At 37.1% G+C, this 20,626-nt stretch overlaps 1 protein-coding gene across 1 annotated transcript in view; it reads right to left on the bottom strand.

Moving 5' to 3' along the window:
- Window positions 1–20,626, bottom strand: part of LOC137931038 (uncharacterized) — a 282,114-nt gene that overhangs the window by 224,947 nt on the left and 36,541 nt on the right. Inside the window, exon 2 of the mRNA XM_068774431.1 lies at window positions 5,043–5,396. Coding sequence (XP_068630532.1) covers window positions 5,043–5,187 — 145 coding nt within the window. The 5' untranslated portion in view covers window positions 5,188–5,396. The remainder of the gene's footprint in view (window positions 1–5,042; window positions 5,397–20,626) is intronic.

The raw sequence follows: 20,626 nt of genomic DNA, 5'->3' as shown, positions 1-20,626 counted from the left end.
ATGTTGTGGCATTAATATAGTGAGGGTTGGTAGAGAGAAGACTAATCGGAGGTGATGGGTCCGCTGGGCATCGCGTCCGAGAGCCCGATGATGAGATCGTAGTGTTGAGAAGGTCGTTAACAGAGCTAGTTGATCTACCACAGCTAACAACAGGCAACTGCATGTATTAAAAAACTTTTCTTTCTACCATATAAATACTTTTTATTATGTAAAAAGGTCCTATAGTTCGAAAAATATGTCGACATTGTTATATATTTCAGAAGTTGCGAAGGCATGTGACGATATTGTACCGCTTTAAGCGCAGTCGTATCTATTTCAGTCGTGAAATGATTAATTTGACATTTGAATGCGTGCGGACTATTATAACGAAATTTATAATCCTATGAATATAAAGTGGAAATGAAGATGCTTTTCATGTTATGACTTTGTATACAATTCAAAGATTTATTTTTGTCGGAACTTTTTCGTTTCGGCTTGCGTCAACAGATGGCGTTCGTAAACGTATAAAAGGGGAACCGCGCGGTAGAATCGACATTAATGTAGAAGACTCGACAACGACATCACATATTCTTTTATTAAATATGAATCTTATTCATTTTACAAAAATATTATTTGAAAATATACAAGCGATAGAAATCAATATAGTGCTTTTTTACAGACAGAATTTTTTAATAAAAGTTTTCATCACCAGAAAAGAGGATAGATGGCGATCATGAGACCACAGCCGCTGCTGGTTTGATCAGATCCGAACTACGATACTACAGTAGATCTAGCAATATACACAGCAAAAGACACAAGGGACGTCAACCCTTGACACACCCTCACAGCGCTAAAGCACTTGAAGTGGTAGTAGTGATATTAAGTAAGAAAAGGACCAATATTTAGCCACATCCGCACATGCAGTGGTAGTCGTGCAACAAAGTGCCAAACACAGTGTGTGGCACTAATCGGTGTAACATAACTCCTGAAGATGCCCCGTGGAGGGGTGAAACACTCGTTAAGTGATTTAATGCATTATTTGTCGCATACGCATTTATCAGCGGGCTGGCGGGCGGTGCACTTTGTTTCACGACTACCACTGCGTGTGCGGATGTGGCTAAATATTGGTCCTTCTCTTACTTAGGATGGACTTCCGCAAGGTAACGCCTGATTCCATTAAATATAGTAGTGATATTAATCAAGGTATAGCAACCGACCAAGCTGAGGTTCGACTCTCTCGGGCGACTTTGTGTCGGAATGCTGAGCGGATATTATCGACGAATGACAGCTCAAGCCAAGGTCCCGTAGTGGGGGCCCTTGAGTTTAATCACTCCATTTAGCGTTTACTGACGCGATCTAAGAGCTCAAAAACCTCCCAATCCGATAATATAGTAATATGCTACTCGAGCTGAAGCTGGAGCCTTCCCGGAAGACCTCGCGCTTCGTTACTTTAAAAGAGGTACACAGAAAGACCAGTACAGATGTAATAGCACGTCATGAACAAAAAAAATCCTATGATGTAAGAGATACAACGCAAGTAAATAATAGTAGTATCGAATGGCGACAACAAGATGGTGGACGCGCCGTGACTAACCCCCCCCCCCCTTTAGGTGAACGGTAGGAAAGTCAAGGTCGAAGTAAGTTGGTGTACTGGTCGTCGTAGAAATATTTAATGGAATCGGACTTTATTTTGCGGAAGTCCATTCTAAGTAAGGAAAGGACTGCACATGCATGTGCGGAAGTGGCTAAATATTGGTCCTTTTCTTACTTAGTCGTAGAAATATTTGGGGAAGGCGTCTATAGGATGCTGGTCCGACTTTATTAGGATGGTATATGTCCAGCAGGGGGCATCACATGACTGAAATGATGAAGGTGATCATGATGATGAAGCTAGACCTCTATATCTAGTATTTTTTACATCGTAGCTTTTACAATTTCGAATTTAGATTTTAAAATGTTTCATCACAGCACAGAGCACCAGATGTACACGTTCAAATTTACCACCCGCATCCAATAGTCGAGGAACTGTATAAAGGCTATGTGGAATCTTAAAACGCAATATCGAATCCTAGACTTTTATTTCTTAAGTCGGAACGAACGAGGCTTTATTGAGGTTTAACTTTGGAAAAGGTTCTATTTATCACCTCACTGTCGTATTTGAAACATTACCTGTAACAATTTTAATTATATACAATGTACACTTTACGTAAATATTAAAAAAATATTGTAAATAGATTTTATATACACAGTTATAGAAACACTGGTTATAGATTGCGAATTTTGAATTCGAAATTCAAATTTATAAATTCTTTATACAAAATATAATTGAATTTATATCTTGTTGATGTCAAAATGTATCTACAGCATGTTCGGATTTTAAATGCCACAGATCTAAGGATAGACGAAATAAACTCGACGCGACTATATACGTTTATACTTTTGGACTTTAATAAGGCATTATATCTTGCAGACATCCATAGTCTCTAAAGGTCCATGAATGTTCAGGCCCCTCGACCCTTTTTTCTGCTAAAGCCTTCCTTCTTCCACTTTGTTCATTCATAAGTCTCTACAATTCTTATTCTACCTCGTGTGATCTTGGTATCGATGGCTCATAAAAAGGTTCTCCCGCACGATCATCTTTACCTAAATTTTTTGAGTAAATAATATCCTGTAACATATTTGTGTGATTCTTCCCAGGATCGGTAATCCTTGGTGGTAATAACAACACGAGGTCCGAAGTAGAAGTGTGTATTCATCAAGCTCGGCCCATATTTATACAGAATTAAAACTATGAAAACATTGACCAACCAATAAAAACCATCAGCCAATCACATGTCGATGAGTATTGTAGAGCGCTCTCTTTCGCACGATTTGAAATAAAGAATTATATTTCTGTGGAATTCCCCTTTTCGATGCGCCGATGACGTGATGCATCTCCTACAATTGTTTAGTATTGATTAAATAAAAATTTACTTCTCTATAAAGGTAAATATGTCAGAAATTCTGCAGCATTAAATGATTATTTAAACAAACCTTCGTTAATATGAAACAAAGAAAGATTAATGGTGGAAGGTGTTTGGCGTTATCGTTGTAGATTTCGTAAATTGAAAGATTGAAGTAAAAATTTTACGGCACAGAATACAAAAGGACTAATTAACTAGACGGGTTTAATGTATGTTTATCAATTCTCGTTGTATCGAACGATCGGAGATACTTTCTATACCAGATGTGTTAAAACATTTTAGGTATTTAATGGAATCACAGAGTCAAGCAAACGGCGTCAACAAACGGCGACGGACTGAGCTCACTCTGTGTTTGGCACTAATCGGTGTAACATAACTACTGAAGATGCCCCGTGGAGGGGTGAAACACGTGTTGAGTAATTTGGCGGTGGCGGTTGTGTGATTCGCATTGTTTGCCGCATATGCATTTATCAGCGGGCTGGCGGGTGGTGCATTTCATTGCATGACTACCACTGCATGTGCGGAAGTGGCTAAATATTGGTCCTTTTCTTACATTTTGGTAGTCCGAAACAATTTTCAAAATTTAAAATTAATCGCATGCCGCAATAAAAGGTTTATTGAAAATATTTCACTAAAGTATAAAACATGTTTATTGAATTACATCATGATCGTGACGGCCGATAGATGCCCACAGCTGGACATAGGCCCAAGAAATCTTCCAGCGACATCTCGCAACCTTCATGCCCGTCCAGATATTAAATTTGAATATTAAAAATTACAAAAATCTATATATAAATATAATTTAAGTGTCTGTTTGTTATATTAAAATAACAGCTTTATACTGCATGCATATGAATATATATACGGTACGGTACATACACCAAAAATTTTTTATTTATTTTTGTCTTTATTTCTGTCTGTTCCGAATAATCTCTGACATTTCAGAGATTATAAGGCACGTCAAAATCGGTCGAGCCATTGCTCGACCGATTTTGACGTGCCTTATTACTGGCAGGTAGCTAATGTAATAAGGAGTAACATAAGTATCTTTTATTTTAGAAAAATCTTAAACAAACAAAAAAAATGTTTGTTTAATTCTCGACAAAGTCACGGGCATATCTAGCAGTGAATAATTGGTGAAAGGGTTTCACTGATATTTCTTCAAATGCTGGTTAATGATTGGATATAGTAATATACGCACGAACGTACGTGATTTCCTTATTTAAAATTAGAACAATTTAATTTTAAGCCATAATCTATCGATTAGTAACTTTGAAAATGAAATCAGAATTAGTTCATGCCTAATTAATTTAATCGATGTTCGCATAATGTTTGTTCGATCGACTGTATCGCGGGGAATTCCCACACCGTACCGCGGTGCCGTCATTCCGGCTCGAGCCGTGCACCGCGTAGGACGTGTATTTATATCGCTACGTATCGCAGTCATCCGATCTAGTTCGCACTTATCCTAAATAAATAATATCAAGATATATAATTTCATATTTGTCAACAAAAATGTATTTTATTAGAATAATTCAGTTCACAATTATTTATATCTTATTTATTTATTTAAATTCACGACACAATTCTACTAATTGACAGCTGTACAAGTAATTAACTGTCTTGCAACCCAGCAGAGTTCGTTCACCTTAAATATCGAAATAATAATATGATACATTCAAAAGTATTAAAAAATAAAATTCAGACCTAAAGTTTTATTGTCACCTAAGCAGCTTATTTATTTTCATATGTATGACTATGTTGTGTGTATGTGCTTATGTATATGAAAGTTTTGACAGAATATACTCAGTGTCTATCGATATTTTAAGTTTATCGTCTCTTTAGTAATACAGTTTTAGAGAATTTAGCTTGGTGGAATAGTATGAGTGTACATACGCGAACAAATTCGAGTGTTTGTGTATTATTTGTATGACGGTCGCTTTCCTCGGTATCCATAAAGATAATTAAATTAAAATATTTAATTATTTATTAACGCTTTTTTGTAAACATAAACAATAAATAGTAATTTATCGAAAAAGTTTCTATCGATTTTTAAAAATAAAAAATGGGTGATTTCTCTTCATTATAGTAATTACGTACCATCTTGCTTCACTGTGTTCCCCAGAGGCACGCAGCTGACAACTAAGAAGTAGAGAATCCACCTCAGCATGAGGGTGGAACTGGCTCCTCTCTGCAGCTCGGGCTGGTTGTGGAAGTGCCTCGCGGTCGGCCGGTGTCGAGCCATCGTATACCTTCGATCACTACCATTGGAGGAATGGCTCAGACGAACTCACTGGTCATTATCACACTATACAGTTCACTTTTACGAATTCACACGAACTCTGGAGCCATCACCACTAGTTCACTGACTCACTAACTGGACTGTTCTCAACGACTCTTTAATACTTCGTTTCCGTACCAATACCTAATTGCCTTTTCATAATTTTGATTGATCTGTAACAAAGACATATTCGTTTTAATATCAAGTATTATATATATGGTATGTATGGAAGGTATATGTGGAAAGGCTTGCTATGGTAGAGCCTCCGCTAGGTGGACCGACGACATAGTTAAGGTTGCAGTGGGTTGCAGGTTCTATCGGCTGAAAAGAAGAAGACAATCGTACGTCGCAACGGCTCGCGAAGGCTACTGGCGCACCAGGCTATAGTCGATTGGTGCAGGGTGCTGTTATCTTTTCTGGCTTTTACAGCTTCTACGGTCTCAGATCTAGGGGATCAGAAATCCGCAAGCTAATATCGCATCGCAGGATTTCTGGCGCGGGAGCACTGAATGACAGTTAAATTTATGTTGTCGCATCTCTCTTTGGCAAAGCTTCCTGTCATTGTCACATGGCCTCTCGAGTGCTGATTGGCTGACTTGGAATTTTGACACATATCTGGTCCAGATGTTCACGAGGCACAGGAGATTCTCTGAGTACCCGCATAGGCAGTTCAAGGAGAGTCCCTTGTGCATCTGTGGGGCATATAATCACCAGCTGTTCTGTGTTTAGAGGACTTTGCCATGATTTCGAGGGTGAGATGGGCAAGAAAGTGGAAGAGGAAAATGTTGACTCGCTCAAGTTATTATACATAATTAGAGAAACTATTGATATTACAACTGCAATCACTCGCTAACTTGGAAATCCGTGGTATTGAAGAGTAGACGCAAAACCTGGATCATTTGCAAATAGGTTAAAGATAAATGTCTTTTGTACATAGATGTATCTTTTTTGGTAACATTTAACAAAATATTTTTTTTAAATATGGCGCATATATCAGTAAAATTACATAGTGAATTCCACACATTTCAAGTTGTCAAGAAAATTAATATCATACGTTACAAGTTGTCAAGCCAATGATCTATGATGCATAAAATATCATAAATCAAAAGTCTGGACATCAGTAGTATATGATGTTTTTGATGCTGCTAGCTACCTTAGATATGTGCACCTTCATAGAAATGAGCCCGGAACCTAAGGCCCGCGAGTTAAAAACTTTTGCTATGCAGTCCGCTGCATAGTGGAAGTAGCTATATATTAGTCCCTTTCTTACTTAGTATGGATTTCCGCAAGGTAACGCATGAATCTATTAGATAATTAAAAACTTTGGCAGATCGTATTCCAGTAACAACGATGATTTAATGGAATCAGGCGTTACCTTGCGGAAGTCCATCCTAAGTAAGAAAAGGACCAATATTTGACCACATCCGCACATGCAGTGGTAGTCGTGACACAAAGTGTACCGCCCGCCAGCCCGCTAAATGCGTATGCGGCAAACAATGCGAATCACACAACCGCCACCGACAAACTACCCAACACGTGTTTCACCCCTCCACGGGGCATCCTCAGGAGCCACGCCACACCGATTAGTGCCAAACACAGAGACACATTTATCAGCGGGCTAGCGGGCGGTGCACTTTCTTACGCGACTGCCATGCATACATGTGCGGAGGTGGCTAGGTATTGGTCCTTTTCTTACTTAACAATGATGATGTTTGCATGAAGCCCTCTACATATTATACCCATGAAGGTGTATAGTGTTGTGACTGACGTGCAGGTTTACGAAGCAAAGAGCACTGGGTCGGGAGTAAAGCGGGTACAACCTGACCATCCTCGCGTGAGAGCTAGTGTGATGCGTGTACGGTGTAAAGGCTGATTTAGAATGTGAACATCAAGACAAAATACTGGTGCATCTTTTTAATCATTTGTTGTCTCTCTCTATATATGATGGTTAACCTTTTTCTTTCGTTTCGTAAATGAAGATAAACGAAGACTACAAAGCAGTTCTATGAGATATCCGATCAAGTACAAATCACGCTTCACACAGTAGATAACGCAATATACACCGACGGAAAACCGGAAAAAAATGAAAGAATTTGATACAAATTGATTTATATAGGTAACTGTTATAGTATTACAATAATAATACGAACCATACATTGGCTTAGTTATGGAACAGATTACAAAATGCAAACAGTACGAACACAATGGAAAAAATAAGGTTAAAACCGGACAATATATGCCGTAACCACGCTAGCTCGTTCGGGAAGAATGCAAGAATCTAATTCGATATGAACTAAAATCGAATTTTGTTCCTATAATCGAGTTCTTAAAATACGAAGAAACGTGCATTATGAACGCATTCTAGATATCAGAACCACGTGTAATGTCATGTGCAAGCATACAGAAGAAACCACAGAGTAAAAGGTATAAATTCTACAATCATAGATAGTACGTATTGCTGGAGTTTCTTCGAGATTTTCGAAATGGTTTTAATGATAACCAGGAAAACAATCGAGAAAGTAGAGGTGGAAATCCCAGGGGGAAAGTCAGAATAAAGGCGGCCGTAAATGCACCAGTTACTGTGCAAATACGTAACAACTTAGATGCCGGTATCGCGCCGGCGCCTGACGGATAGTTATCACATTCCAAGCCATGTGGAGCGTATATGACCCCGGCTGCACTTTCTGTTCAGGTCATTAGCAGTTCTGATTGAAATACAAAGGATTCTTAAAAATTAATTGTAAGGTCGAATATAGATCACATGACGTATGCGTGTACATAATACATATTAATTTTTTTTTAAATTCTGCTAATTATAGCTTTGCAGTATTGAAAAATTGGAAAGCATGCGTCTTTAACGACTATTTTTAATTTTTAAACTGTTGGTCGTATACGCTCCACGCGACCTAAATGGAGAATCTGTGTCTGCACTACGCTTGAACGTTCTAATTTCGTTTGCAATTGGTTTGCTATTGGTTTTTAGTCGTCTTTTATAAAGTTTTTATTACGCCTGCAACACGAGTACGAGAAATGGTCCGCCACGTGCCAAAAACATGAGATCCGGCACTGATACAGAGAATTCCTCTTGCAGTGCCGATCTGGTGCCGGTGCGTGATATTTTTTTTATTTTAACAGCATGCAAATTGTACATAATTAATAACGTTTGAATTCTTCATAAACAAATAATAAAAAAGAAAGTTGGCTTCTGACTGATTTCCATGTTCCATGTCAGTGAAACTGGTCTAATTTTAAGTATATATAAATTGGAGGTAACATAAGATAAGAAAGGAATATATAAGGTACTCGTATAACATTGTAAGAGGGTGGTAAATAATAAACAAAAATAATTCGCCAAAAAAATTTAAAATGGAGTAAAAAGGCTACAAGGCAAGCAGAAGAGATGGCCGCTGGAGTCTCGAGGTTCTAGAAAGGAGACCACGGATCTGTAAACGTAACGACGTTTTACGTCCACCGACAAGGTGACGACGTTGAAGATGGAAAACAAGTCCTATGGTAAATATCTGGGGGTAGCTTTGGACGTCATAGAGCTGATATGATGTTAATTATGATGAATGTGATTTATATAGGTCAAAAATAAATCAAGAAATTTAAAGTTAAGTTTAAAATCGAGCAAGAAAATTGGAACTTGTGCTCTTGAATATTAGGCAAAGGTCAATACGCAACGGGTGCTTTTATATACGAACGTTAAAATTGATCGACCCATAACCCTCCAGTATAAATTGCGTAGCCCTTTGCGACATTGCCTTCTGAAAGTGAATTTGACTAAATCAGAAGTTGTGTTTTTATAATTAATCGACGCTAAATGCATGACTTTGAATGGATTTTAGAAGCGTTGTTTGGTACTTTACAATTCATGTACTCTTTTGAATTGAATTTTTGACGTAATTATTGTTATATAACCTATTACATTAAATTCGTAAAGATAAAATTCATTTATTCAATATTAAAAGACAACGTTACACCAGATTCCGAAGTGCACCATAGACGTCTGAAAACCCTGGATGCAGGCTTCCAACTGGAAATGTTAGATGGATGCCTATGCCCACCAGTGGACATCTTACGGCTGTGATGATGATGAGATAGTATTCATAAATGAAAGAAATAAATCCAGTTAGCTTCTATCTAACTATTCGTGATGAGTACATGGTAGGATTTCATGACCTATTTATTGTTACTCTAAAAGGTCTAGGCTATGCTGCTAGATCATTCTGGCATTTAAAACCAGATGAAATTGTAAATTCCGTGGGACAAACAGCATTTGTAAATATCAATAGAAAGGTTGTAGAAGGTATGACATCGTTCAGGCTAACAGATGTCGTGTAATGGTAGTAACAATTGTAAAAACAGCCTAAAAAAGAAGAAGGTGCTAGTAAAATAAAAGAGGCATTGAAGGTAGTAAAGTGTGGACAAGACAGACAGATGATATGAAGTAAGAAAGACAAAGAAAGACAATAAATGTAATAAAGGAGGAGAAAGAAAGCAAAAAAGACCCCGTACAGCCCATGATAGAGGTGAAAGGAAAAGAAAAAGAATTTAGTGACAATTGCTATGTAGTCATTAAGAAAGGTGGTCTAACTGGCACTCTATCGTCCAGTCCAACTCAGACCCGCGTACCACGAAACTTACCCAACTTACCGACACGCATCACGATAAAATTTATGCCTAATGTAAAATCGTTGTTTCTTTTATACGAATTTTCATTATATTTTTATTCCGATATTTCATTTAGTTAAATTCAACTATGAGTGACTACAAAATACAAAGAAGTATAACCATGTTAAATTTCTGACAGATATCTGTCGGCACAGATTTTAAAATCAGAAGTAAGAAAAGGACTAATATATAGCTACTTCCGTTACGTAGCAGTAGTCGTGCAATAAAGTGCACCGCCCGCCAACCGTATTAGATATTTAAAATCAGAATTTCAGTTATTATTTATTTTTTAATTATCATCATCATGCATGGCATACGCTTCGTCCGATATCTTTGAGGGAAAGGCTAAGACGAATCTTAGTCAAAACTTTAAGTTAGTCGAAAGTGAACTTAGAAAATTAATTTAAAATGTTGACCTTCCATATTTTCTCACACAACAAAATTGTACATGTCCTTACATAAGTTTCCAGGCTTCTAATGTATCCAATACCGCTAATAGGAGTGTTCTTGATAGTATAAATCTATAATATCTGATTACAAAAGATCTCTTTACCTCATACAGATAAAACTGACGGACGTTTCGATATTCACATCCATAGCACCCTTTTAACCGGAAGACAACTATCGAATTCGATAAAAACCAGCAATGAAGATCATGCATATAGTAAATGTAGAATGTTACACACAAGTACATAGGAAATTGCATCGCAATGTAAGTTTGTATTATAATATAAAATAAAATGTTTAAATTTAATTATCAAATGAATTTACTTCCATAAATAATAAGTATATAAAGGTGTTTCACATTTGACTTTACTTCGCTTATTAAATGATATTTAATTATTTTTTGTTTCCATTAAAACAATGAAAGAAATTTTAATAAATGAACAAAAGGAAAGTCCGTTTGTTGTTCCGTTTGAATATATAGGTACATATTATTATTTCCGAAAGATAATTAAAATGATCACCTTTGTACATAATAAAATGAATGCCTAAATCAAGTTCAGATCTATTAAAAATGGAGTAAGAGACTCCATTTTCCATTACTCGAGGGAATGGTTGAAGTGGCATTTCAGTACTATAGTGGAGACCATATACAGGAAAGCACAGCGCGGGATATCTAACCAATAGGTTGACTAATGACCAATGTTGTGATCCTGATAGAGAATCCTTTTAATAACTTTCACAAACCTCATTTTGTATCTGTCGCTTTAAATAAAGCCTGTTCCATGTTGATGAGCGCCAGTGTGGCAAAAAAATTAAAATAAAAGGGTAGAGCGCAGAAGACCTGGTCTTATTTTACACCCCAGGTCGGTACTCCAATAATGGTGGTGGTAAGCAGCAGATTCCAAGGGACTGGTCAGGGTACAGAAAAACCGAGACGAGAATTTATAATGTAAATTCGAATTAGACCTCGCGCGTGAGAAGTCACATAACTAGTGAACGCGACCGAGGCCAGGGTCCTTCCCGACAATGGATCTACACTCTTGCCGCTAGCGCGTGGGCGTGTTGGAATGTCTGTTATAAAAACAAATGACCGTTGAGCCGATAGCACGTTTCCACAACCCCACGTCATTTGAGATGTACCGTGTACCGATGAAAAGCTAGCATGTAACCTTAAAAATTTATTGACATCAATACGTTCTTAGTTTAGCACAGTGATTCCCAAAATGGTCTATATCGACCCCTAGGTGTCTATGACAACCTGCAAGGGGTCTACGTCAGCGAAAAAAAATTTTTTTTTAAAGTTACATTTATTTTACATAACAGATACAAAATTTTATTTTGAGTAGTTTTAATTTAAATTCAATTAATAAATATATAAATTAACATGTGTTTTTACTTTAAGTTTTTAACACTAAACTTAACTAAAGTTAGAAATTTACAGGTAATCAATATCAGGTAAGTAGGGGGTCTACCCAACACGGAAAAACAGCATAGTCTACGACACAAAAAAGTTTGAGGAACTCTGGTTTAGCATATTAAAGATGATTTAAATAGGAATAAGCATGCTGAAAGTAAGCCGCATTGGTTCAAACCAGACGGCGTCTGCTATCGCGTTTGAAGGCAGTCACGCGATGCTGTTATTGGCGGAATAAAAATATTATTAAGCTCGAAGCTACGAACCGGCTCCCTCATTCAATCAAATTGCTATTATAATAATAAATTCCGCGCCGGTTTTTGGGTCACTGCAGCTGTTCACAATATCGTCGGCATAACGACAGGGTAATAGGCTTAGATCGGGTCGTGCTAGACTGGCAGCGCCGCTGAAGGGAGGGGGTTTAACCAGACATCTGTATCACCCCGACATTTCTATCTATATTTACAGCTTGATTTGTTATAGGTGTAAAAACTTTATAAGGGTCAATGTAAATAAATAAATAAATATATATATATATATATATATATATATATATATATATATATATATATATATATATATATATATATATATATATATATATAGATAAATAGATTTAAAATATGTGTTTTTTTCACAACATTTATTTTTCGCTTAAACTAAACGAAGACAGTTGGGGGAGGGTTGCCGCTATTTGATACGGATCTTTCTTCTCCCAGCTGCGAGGCACGACAGCGTTTTATAATTTTTTACAATTTCTCTTACACAATTTTCTCTTATGGGTAAATACAGCTAAAATTTACACATATTAACAATACAATTTGGAATACTCAATTACATATTAGTTGCTACATTATTTATTTTAAACCGCGCTACAGACCGTTAAATGCCTCGAGATTTAGGACAATGTGCCGGGCCAACTCATCAAGAGATTCTGCTGTACATTTTTTCTTGAGAAGGTCCGGTAAGCTGAACGGAGGTATATTAAGGTTTTCACATAAGGTCACGTGGTAACGTCTTTTTGATGCGAATCGGGAACAGTGTCTGAGTAAGAAATTCAAGATTAAACCCCAAATCCTATTCAGATAGGAAGCATTCGGAAAGCTCTAAAACTACTCTACTCGTCCAAAATATAGTGACGATAGACGGATTCGAGTCGTCACGATGGGCCTCATAAGAATGCTCAAGGTATGTAGAGAGACGGCTATGCTCGATGCGAGATAGAATTACGTAGCTCGAAGAACTGCTCGTTTGAATTGGTGGGTGTGGCACATTGCTCGTGCCACTGATGGCCGATTGGAGCCGAAAGGTTCTCTGAGCAGGGCGGCGAGGCTGGGCGCCCCCCTAGGCGGACAGAAGACATAATAAAAATCGCGGAAGTCGCTAGATTTGGGCAGTCGTGTTGATTTTTGGGGGGAGAGATATTCCTTCAGCGGCTAAAAAGAAGGTAGTATATAACCTTTTATATCCACAACTAATCACCCTGTACATATTTCTTATTCAAAATCTAATATAATTTAGTTACAATTAACATACAGATGGTCATTTACTGGTAATCTTTGTTCAAATATCGAACGCGTTCCAATTAATTTTCCGGACAAACAATCTATGGGTTAATTGAAACACAATGCATACGTGTACTGTACGGCATAAAGACATTACGCTGAGCAAGCCTGTCATACTGTATGCTAACAGTGCTACATATACATATATATTATGACTTCGATCAACAAAAAACTGGCAGGTTATATATAGTACAAAAACACATTGTTGCAAAAAAAAAATTAAAATTACAGTAATAACGATGAAAGTGTGCCAACGTGAGTAGCTGTGTTTGGCACTAATCGGTGTAACATAACTCCTGAAGATGCCCCGTGGAGGGGTGAAACACGTGTTGAGTAATTTGGCGGTGGCGGTTGTATGATTCGCATTGTTTGCCGCATACGCATTTATCAGCGGGCTGGCGGGCGGTGCACTTTATTGCACGACTACCACTGCATGTGCGGAAGTAGCTAAATATTGGTCCTTTTCTTACTTAGGATGTACTTCCGCAAGGTAACGCCTGATTCCATTAAATATTTAAACTCTATTGTTGTTCAGATCTGCAATAAAATGCACCGGCATTTTATTGCACGACTACCACTGCATGTGCGGAAAGTGGCTAAATATTGGTCCTTTTCTTACTTAACGTGAGTACTGTTGCTCCCCAAACTAGACAAGGGCTTTTTTTGGTTTCGGAGGGGAAATCATCCGGACATTCAAGATGTCCTACTTCTTGGGGGTGGACAAGGGGAATGTGGGATTCCTACCCACTAAAACACCCCCGGCGTTCTTCCTCTGCGCTATACGGGCTATGCGCTATGCGCTATCTGTTTTTAGGTTCTATCAAATTCGATTCTTCTGACGTTCGTGCTATCATTATGAACTATTCAATGTGAATAATTATATTACTATTCAATATGAACAAATAAAAACACAAGAGTATAGTTATTTTTATTATTTATTTTGTTTACAACTCGGTATCAAAATTAAAATGACATAAAAATACAACATAGTTAAAGTAGGCTGTATTTTGTTTCAGCACGGGTGACTACAGCTTCGCCTGTCAGTTTTTGAACTACAGTGATAACGACAAAGATACAAGAGTAGGTGAAAATCTTTTACTATAGATGTATTATTGAAACAGTTTTGTAGCAGTTTGGACCCATCTCGAAGGTATGACGCCGCATGACTGTATCATTTACATTTCCTATGTAGATAAATAAACAAGATACAAAAAGATGGTCAGTTACAACCCCTCGACTATACCACCTTAATTGCTCACCGGACATATTTTATTGACAATCCGGAATGTCGGTAACACATATTTATCACCGGCAGTAAACCTACGGGGGCGAGAAAATTACTTATAGGGTGTTATTTTAATAGGCCAATTTAGTGCCACTTCACACCGTTACAACGTACTACTATAATCCATGTAGTTTTACGATACACTAATTTCGTAATTGCACCAGCTGTTATAACGTATATATACGAGTATATAATACTAGCTGATCCCGCAAACGTTGTTTTGAAAAAAAAATTGATATTTTAATTTACATATAAAAAATAAGGGTTGATCGTAGAGGGGTGAAAATTTATGGTTGTATGTATTCTTGTATGCTGTATCATAAAAAAATAAAAATAAAAAATGTCGTTAAAAAAAAAAAATTTTAAGCGTGAACAACCTTTATCACTTAGGGGTATAGAAAATAGATAGTAGCCGATTCTCAGACATACTGAATACGCATATTAAATTTGGTAAAAATCAGTCAAGCCGTTTCAGAGGAGTTCAAGTTCGAACACCGTGACACGAGAATTTTATATATTAGATATAGCGCCTCACGTGTGTTTAGGTTATTAATACATAATGGTGTAATAAATACAAGAGAATAAATTAATAAAATAAACCAAGTAATTAGGTATTAAGCCGTGGTAGCCCAGGCGTGAAGGACTGGGACTTGCATGTAAGCATCGGATTGGGGAAACATTTTAATATAAGTTTTATAAGGAGAATTAAATATTAAGTAAGAAAAGTACCAATATTTAGCCACTTCCGCACATGCAGTGGTAGTCGTGCAACAAAGTGCACCGCTCGCCAGCCCGCTGATAAATGCGTATGCGGCAAACAATGCAAATCACACAACCGCCACCGCCAAATTACTCAACTTGTTTCACCCCTCCACGGGGCATCTTCAGGAGTTATGTTACACCGATTAGTGCCACACACACTCTGTATTTGACTACCACTGCATGTGCGGATGTGGCTAAATATTGGCCCTTTTCTTACTTAGGATGGACTTCCGCAAGGTAACGCCTGATTCCATTAAAGAATTAAATATTATTGGCACCGGAACGTAACGTCCTTTCTGTCGACATATTTTACAGAAAAACCGATTGATTTGTTACCGCTCCGGCATTGATTTGTATATTACATGGCAAAAGGTTGTTGAAAACGAAGGTGAATATATTGATTAGAAATAAAAGCTTGTTAATAATGTAGTCGTGTGAATTTAACTTAAGAAAGCGACATTACTTTCCGGTATCTCTTACGATATACTTCAGTGTCAGTGGAATATTTCTTAAGGTAAAGTAAATAATGTAATATACAGTATGATTGATTGATTATAGATGTAAAAGCTTTATAGGGGTGTTACAAAAATCAATGATTTCAGAAATAATAAACGACGTAATGATAATGTAGTTATAAAAAATGTTTTACAATTTTGGAATGCATTTTAAAATTTCTTACCACCTTTGCACAGATTAAAAATAGGTGATAATAATAATGATATATATCAAAGCTTTTAAACCTATTTCGAATTACATTCGTGAACAATTTGTTGTTATATTTTTTTTCAAGTCATTATTTAGATTTAGTTAAAAACTTTTTATATTTCAAACATCGTTTTTGAAATGTCCATCCGTTGAATTACCATGCGTGGTATTGTATACGAATAATAAGAATAAAACTGGCTGCGAGGACCCGGTTATTGTCCGCCGCGTCTTGGTTTTGACAGGCTGTACATTCATCGAGGCTTTAAGTGCACGCCCACGGTGCCTTCGCACTCGAAATCGTTACCTGAATACACTTTTTTCTCCGATTGTACTCAATAGAGAGGTAAGCCCGCGGTTTGAAAACCAATTAAGGTGTAGAGGTGTTCAGTGCAGTGTGAAGTCGCGCGAATGGGATGCCGACTGCGAATTGGTTATATATTTTTTTTTATCTCTCCGCATTCATTCGAGTTTGTATAGCGTTGCGCATTTTTATTTTCTTTATTATCTATTTATGAAAACATTCGTAGAGTCGTTATCGAAGAAATGTTAAATGAATTTCTATTTAAGAAAAGGACTAATATTTAGTCACTTTCGCACATGCAGTGGTAGTCGTGCAATGAAATGCACCGCCCGCCAGCCCGCTGATAAATGCGGTGGCACAGAGAGGTGACTCTGTGTTTGGCACTAATCGGTGTAACATAACTCCTGAAGATGCCCCGTGGAGGGGTGAAACACGTGTTGAGTGATTTGGTGGTGGCGGTTGTGTGATTCGCATTGTTTGCCGCATGCGCATTTATCAGCGGGCTGGCGGGCGGTGCATTTCATTGCACGACTACCACTGCATGTGCGGAAGTGGCTAAATATTGGTCCTTTTCTTACTTAGGATGGACTTCCGCGAGGTAACGCCTGATTCCATTAAATATGAATTTCTATTCGTACAAAAAATACGTTCACGATATATCTGCTGACGAAACATCGACTGCAAGGCAAAAGCCTTCAACAATGAACCTTACAATGACTGGTGCCTCGCTGTTCGCATTCAACTACCTCCTGCGACCTTCATTCACTTAGTGGGGCACCCACGCAGCATGTCACTTGTGATCTCCATTCGGGAACGGTGACGTTCAGATGAACAAATGATGCGCTCCACTTCATATGAAGATTTATGTATTTATTCATTAACATAGAAATTCAGTTTAGGATATGATCATTGTCATACATTCTCGACTTATACAGGTATGTTGTAACAATAAAATTTATTATAATGCAAGCAAACTATACACGTACCGGAATAAAAATTTAAATATATACATTATACAATAAAATTATTTTTTATTTTAAAGTTTTATTATTTATATATGTATTTATATTTTAAAGTCTGTATTGTGATAACGGATGATATATATTTATAAAAATAAATGATATTAAATTTGGAGATGTAATGGAATATTGTTAATTAAAAGATAAATACTTTAATATTTAATGGAATCAAGCGTTACCTCGCGGAAGTCCATCCTAAGTAAGAAAAGGACCAATATTTAGCCACTTCCGCACATGCAGTGGTAGTCGTGCCGCCAGCCCGCTGATAATGCGTATGCGGCAAACAATGCGAATCACACAACTGCCACCGTCGAATTACTCAACATGTGTTTCACCCCTCCACGGGGCATCTTCAGGAATTATGTTACACCGATTAGTGCCAAACACAGAGTCCAATACTTAAAAGCAAAAATAAATAATTAACTTTAAATGTTGTTTTTAATTTGAGCAGTGGAAATCCAAGGACTGAGACATGCGATCGAATGCCACAGTTTCGATTCTCGATGCAATCATTAATAATTTACAACTATGTAAAAAATCTAATATACAATGTAATGGTTGGTAGTGTAAAGAAGTATATAGTTAATTTGCTGTCAAGTAATATAGGGTACATCTTATCCGAGCATTGGTAGTCTTGCGGACTGAGACTTGTGATTGAAGGTCGCGGGTTCAATTCTCGAGTTGCAATCTTAAATAATTCACACTTAGTGCATTAATTATACAGGATTGCACTCCTTACAAACAAGTTTGCAGATGGACAGCAGCGTCCTCTGCGTACCATAATACCACACTGCCTAGCGTGGCGATTATGGTATATCCACCCATAGATATCTTTGGAGATGTCTATGCCAGTGGGCGTATGTGGAATGAAACGTCTACTGGTATAAGGTTATTGTAAAAGTGACCACAATAACAAAACCCGTCTAAGTTATTTGTGGGCGCACAGATTTTTAAGTTGAAGGATGTCATTGTCAAGGAGACATTCTTTAATGACGTCACTATAAATCCTATGTGACTTGTAATATGAATAAATCCTTAATAAATAAATAGATTTTATTAGTTCCCGTACACAATTAGAAGTTCATTCCGGCCGCGTGTTTTCAGTGTTAGGTGGTTAAATGTAAATTGTTTGTGATATTCAATTACTGAGAACAATTTCAGACACGGTGAGTGTTAAAAGGGAACTCCGCCGTACGCCGGAGGCTTTTCAAATACACGACGGGAGGGCAAACAATTTCGCGAGGGCCTTCATCGTCCGGCTTCTATTTTCAAATTCTCTCACTGTTATAGTGCGAAACTATTATATGCTATTTTCGGTGCTTTTGTATGTGAAACTGACGACTATATAATTAGTTAGATTGTTATTAGAATCCATGGAGTTATCATTTTCTACTTTCTTCATTGCAGCTGATAGACGCCCATGTCATGCCCCCCCCCCCCTCAAAGATCGCCACGATGACCAGTTCTGCACGCTTCTAGCGACTTTCCGCGACCACAACTATGTCAGTCGAGGATGGACACAAAATACACCTATCCCCCGATTTACACGGTAGATACGTTCCTGATGAACGTGTAAAACGAAAATTAAAAATTTTCAAGTCAAAGCCGTGTAAATCGAAAAACTTGCAGAAAATGCAAAATATCGCTATTTAACAGTTGTGATTTTTTTCAATATTTTTAAGTGTACACAGAAATAAAAATAAAATGCATTGACAAGTTAAAATGTATTTAATATATTACGGAAAAACTTTTTTTTTAATTTAATTACAATATACATTAAACAGAAGAACAAAAAATAAAACCAAAGGTGTTTTATTATCCTTTATCACTGTCAGAAATTACTCTTTCTTTTTTCGGAATCGAAGGTTCGAATTCACTTTCATCACTCGAAGTTATTTGTGCCGATTCGATGTTTGAAGCAGAAATATTAACATTATGAGAGATGGTAATAAAATCGGTTATTAAAACAAAAAAAACTTATTTGGATAACCGTGTAAAAGCGAAAACGTGTAAAACAAGTATCGTGTAAATCGGGGTACCCTGCATTATGAAGGAAGGACAGGGTTATGTGGAATTCCACGTCAGTCATCTTCGGTACCCCTGGAGCGGCCACGTGTCTACCAGATAATGGTCGCCTCTCGACAACCTTTCGACTCATATTATTATTAAAAATATTGTAACAGAGCCGACCAAAATTGATTTTAGCCAGTAGAAGTCTGGCACTGCCTGGGCCCACCATTCCCAGGTGTTCATTGAGGACTTCCCTCCTCTGTCTAGAATTGTAACAGTAAAAACAGGCTCTAAGTTAAAGGCATCATTGTTTATAAAGAAAACCTTTCAAAAGCCATGTAGCCATCGAATGTAGGAGCATGTTGCATGCTTCTTATACGGATCTTCTCATTTATGATACGATCCAACCTAAATATATCTAAAAACTATGTGGTCTTATGTATAATTTTGGGTTGAAAATGCGTTTGATAGTGGAAGGGTGGTGTCATTGAAATTTTAAAAAAAGAACATTTCGAACATGACAACACTGAACAGACGGTAATTCATCCTGCGCGATAAGGCAACACATCGTCTTTGACGAGGGAAGTCGCAAGTGTAAAGACAAATTGAGTATTACATACATGATATCTAATCATAGATAGTATTTACCAAAGTAATAGTAACTTAACCAAGAAAACAATCGACCGTACGGGTCGAAGTGGCAGTGAATATTTGAAAGCTTGCAGAACAGATGGTGTACTTTTTATCAAACGGTTTTATTTAGTTCGACCCGTACGGAATTTATTTGGATCATAATTAGAAATTGAACTTTAAGCACCTTCCCGTTGTCAGATTGATCTGAAATTTGGTACTCACATTTAATTTAGAAGACAATACAATATAATAAAATGAATAACATTATAAATCTAAGATGGCCGCCGATACAAAATGGCGGATTACGTTTTTTTCCTTAACCCCCTCAATATGGGTATCAAATGAAAGGGCTACACTAGTAAAACACGATGATTATGTCAAAATTTAAAATTCAAGATGGACGCCGTTCCAATATGGCGTACTAGGTACATATTTTTCCGCAACCACCACAATATGGGTATCAAAAAACAGTTTATTAGTATTTATTTAGATGTTCAATTTATCGGTCTACCTATTAAATGACCCAAGTGACAAATAAAATTCTCAGGTAACGTATTGATAACTTTCATAGCTTCAAGTTGAAGATTG

Source organism: Battus philenor, unplaced genomic scaffold (genome assembly GCF_028537555.1).
Source record: "Battus philenor isolate CCGP_79_NKW_IND1 unplaced genomic scaffold, ilBatPhil1.0.hap1 SCAF_7, whole genome shotgun sequence".
Taxonomy (NCBI): domain Eukaryota; kingdom Metazoa; phylum Arthropoda; class Insecta; order Lepidoptera; family Papilionidae; genus Battus; species Battus philenor.
The sequence above is the reverse complement of the archived record's forward strand: the minus strand, read 5'-3'. Positions and strand labels throughout refer to the sequence as shown.